Source organism: Hibiscus syriacus, unplaced genomic scaffold (assembly GCF_006381635.1).
Source record: "Hibiscus syriacus cultivar Baekdansim isolate YM2019G1 unplaced genomic scaffold, ASM638163v2 tig00117000_pilon, whole genome shotgun sequence".
Taxonomy (NCBI): domain Eukaryota; kingdom Viridiplantae; phylum Streptophyta; class Magnoliopsida; order Malvales; family Malvaceae; genus Hibiscus; species Hibiscus syriacus.
Window position 1 is genome coordinate 901,924 of NW_024063516.1, and position 3,713 is coordinate 905,636.

Here is a 3,713-nt window from a genome sequence, read left to right on the forward strand (position 1 = left end):
ATGAGGAAAGTCAACGGTCTTATTATCTACATAAGTTTTAGGGTTTAGTAAGTCGCAAATGTCTGCGCTTTGGTTAATCCTCTAGTAATCAGGTTTCTCAGTTTCCACACCCTGCAGCCTCTGCTTAAGTCGCTCGTTGTACTCTTTCAATTCTCTCTTGTATCTTTCCTTGTCTTTCAATCCAATGTTCTGGTACACCTGCACTCAAATACATTAATCATCATACACAACATCTTTGTATTCATGTTCTCGGCAAATTTATATGTAATCGATTAAGTTATTTTTATCTCTTCGTTTTTTTACAATTACCATCCTCTCTTCTGGGCCAAGACTGCTCCAAGACTCCCCAATCATTTTTGTGAACTCCCTCTCCCTGTTTGGATACAGTGATTTGAGCTTATAATGCTTTTCTGCAAAGAAAAAGTTATAACCACTCCTGTTTGGTTTTGGATAACTGGGGTCTTCCGCCCTTCGGCTTCTCCTCCTCCTCCTGGAATGCCGGCCACCGCGAATGTGTTTAATGGCATTGCTATATTCAGAAACGGGCTGCTGCTCCGGATGGTAAAGCACTCCACTAAGAACCTCAGAACCCAACCTCACAGATATCAGATAACCGCAATCAAACTTCCCTTCAATGATTCCCGTAACCGAGAAACATGAGGTTCCTACAAAGAGAACCATATCAGGTATGGGTTATCCAATCAACATCATAGCAGTATGAAGTTACATGGACAGCAATGACAAGAGTATTCAGTGTGCCATATCAGACAAAGCAGTGCGTATATATACAAGTATTGAATATGAGTTTCAACTATATAATTAATACTAACTATTTAAACAATGTTAAATGTCAATGTTAGATTTTCCTTCCAAGGGCAGTTAGGTGCAGATTTGAACCTGAAATACCTTCTAAAACCAAATGTTTACAGAGGGTACGTGGTCCCAGGCAATTGAAAACATCAGAATTTACCACAGATAAAGACAGCTAAATATACATATTTGTTTCACAAGATAATATATATATATATATAAAACAAAGACCATAGCCACATATACCAGAAACATATGGATAAATGTAGCTGTATGAAACATGAGTTTCAGACACCACTAATATACAGAAATTAAATTCCAAAATTTTGCGTTGTGTGGACCTGGGACGACACTTACTTTATCCCATTGAAAGAAATAAAAAGGAGAAATTAGAGGATTTAAAGAACAAAACAGAAAAGAAAAGCTACCTCCAACAAGTGGATCTGGGAATTCTCTTATCGGTTTAGGGGAATATTCCACAAGAGCTAGTTCAGGTCTGCATGAAGGTTCGTTAACTGGAGATGAAACTGCATGGACATCACATTATACCCGCACATAAATCGGCAAAAAAACCAGAAGAGAACAAACATGGGTAAGACCAGGCAACAGTGTTCTGCTACAGACGAAAGAAAAAAACAAGGGAAAATCCCATGCAATGAGAAGCATATGCTTAAAGAAAACTACAACCTGCAGGAATAGTTAGAGGACCCTTCATCTTGAAAAAATGAACCTGCTCGTAATGGAAAAGAAAACTGAAATAGTGTTTCCTAAGCACAAAAGATGCACTTGTCGTCGTCGGAGAGAAGCTGAAAACACTACCCACTTCCCTCCATTTCTTCTCTGCAACTACCTACACGGCCAAAATGATTGGTAGCACGTTTTATACTCTAAAAGATGGGCATTTAGAGGAAAACCTGAATGATAACATTAACAATAAAAAATGGTTAACCTTCTCGTAACCACCCCTTTTGGTAGCCTCTACATACAGAACGTGTAAATCTAACTCCTTTCCTCCTATCACAGGAACCCTTCGAAATACAAAAAACAATATAGAATACATAAACTGTCAAATAAAAGATTAACACGAAGGATCATGAAAAGATATCACCTTTATGAAACAAGTTGGAGTATCCGTGTAGTTTCATTTATAAGTTCAAAAAACTAATAAATAATCAGCAGTAGAGTTCCTTTCAGATGAGCCTAAAAAAGGGTGTGAAAGATGAGAATTACATAAACTTGGTTCCCATTATGAAATGAAACCGCCTAAGAGTATCCCAGAAAACAATAGGATCCTTAACAACTTCCTCGTGAGAGGCAAGTGGGTCAGGGTATTCTTTCTTCTCAACAACCCCATTTCGACCCTTGGCTTTCCCAGCGGAAGACGGCTTCATTTTGCTGGTGGCCACATCCATCGACGGTGGTGGCCGGAGACGCTCGTGGGAGAGAATACTAGCTTTACGTTAATGGAGAGGATAATGACAAATACCAAGGAATGAGAAAGATTATTTGGAAGATAAGATTGTAATTAATGGAGCAGAAAAGCTGAAATTAGAGAAACGAGGATTTTGGACGCTCGGGCAATTAACGATTAAGCTATATCGTCTTTTTCTGGCATTCTGAATGGCCAAGCCAACCAATGGGCAAAAACATGGTTTTTAGAATCAGATCGGTTAACGAATCGGTCATGCTATCGATTCATTGGTTCAATCGGTCGAATTAATTCGATCGGTCGGAAGAACCGGAATTAATTCGATCGGTCGGAAGAACCGGACGACATCATAATTATTTAAAAAATTAAATAAAAATACCAAAAATATTTAATAAAAAATAATTTTTTATATCACAAGTCATATTCAAAGCAAGTCGTAACATATATAAGTTAAAAACCATAAAATCAAGTGAAACAAAATGATTCAAATTAACTACAACATAATATTTAAGGCAAAACATATTAAATAATAAATATAATTATATAACTATAATTAAAAAATAAATTTTGGGTTAAAAAATCATAACAAAATGATATTGTTTAGTTTAATTTTTTTTAAAACAATTACACATGGCTAAGAAACATAAAATAGCATACCAAAAGTCTAAAGAGTAAAAATATGAGAATAAAACTATCTCACATTGCTAAGAAATATAGAAGCGCATCACAACTAACTTCTATAAATAATAGAGGTAATTTGACATTCAAAATCATGGAACCTTTTGGTGAGCATTGAGTGAACTATTCTTTCACTTCAATCAAGCTCTAATTTTAGGCTTCAATCGAGCTTCTAAATTTTTTTTTAGTTTAAGCCTTTTTTGAGTTCAAGTTTCAATATTATATTTTGAGTTTGAGTTGAACTTGATAATTTTTAGCTTGTGAGTTTGAGTTGAGTTGAGCTTACTTTTAAAGTTTTCAAGTTCGAGTCGAGCTCAGCAATACTCGAGTTCGACTTGGCTCGTTTAACAAACGAAGTTGTTTGGTTTTATTTTCTAAAAAAACAAAAATCTCGGTTTTTTTCGGTTTTCAGTCGGTCTAATTTGAACGGTTCAATGATTTTGGCTGATTCACTAATAACGGTTCAACCGATTTAAATTAAACTGAACTAAATAATAATTTTCAGTTAAATCAACCGATCCGATCCGATTTTCAAAACAAAGGGCAAAAAGGCTTCTAATGGTGGGTTATTTATTTACTACTGGCTATGTTCATTATGATCCACTGGCTTAGGCTCCTCCCCCACTAGCTTTTTATCTCGTGTCATTCCAAGCCTGACATCTCTGCAGGCGAAAGTGCTTTTGGATTTGCTCTCCCTGTTTATTGCTTTCTCCAAACGATGACATGCACTTGGGCTTCTTCATTATGATTTCTTGAACATATCTTAGTGACAATCCATAAAAATGTTGTATTTTTG

At 35.9% G+C, this 3,713-nt stretch overlaps 1 protein-coding gene across 1 annotated transcript; it reads right to left on the minus strand.

Moving 5' to 3' along the window:
- LOC120194688 (high mobility group B protein 9-like) lies at positions 1-2,432 on the minus strand. Its single transcript, XM_039196926.1, has 6 exons — positions 2,041-2,432; positions 1,760-1,838; positions 1,498-1,660; positions 1,239-1,337; positions 310-665; positions 1-198 (listed from the first exon to the last, which is right to left on the minus strand). The coding sequence occupies exons 1-6, from the start codon at positions 2,220-2,222 to the stop codon at positions 82-84; spliced, it is 996 nt and encodes a 331-aa protein (XP_039052857.1). The 5' UTR covers positions 2,223-2,432; the 3' UTR covers positions 1-81.
- Between the last annotated feature and the right edge of the window lie 1,281 nt (positions 2,433-3,713).

What these genes read in the sequence shown, in the direction of transcription:
- LOC120194688 (XM_039196926.1), bottom strand. Translation starts at nt 2,222, where the DNA reads ATGGATGTGGCCACCAGCAAAATGAAGCCGTCTTCCGCTGGGAAAGCC. An exon ending in CCCAGATCCACTTGTTGGAG is followed by an intron (nt 666 to 1,238) that starts GTAGCTTTTCTT and finishes TTCTCTTTGTAG; the next exon opens with GAACCTCATGTTTCTCGGTT. An exon ending in TTGGCCCAGAAGAGAGGATG is followed by an intron (nt 199 to 309) that starts GTAATTGTAAAA and finishes ATTTGAGTGCAG; the next exon opens with GTGTACCAGAACATTGGATT.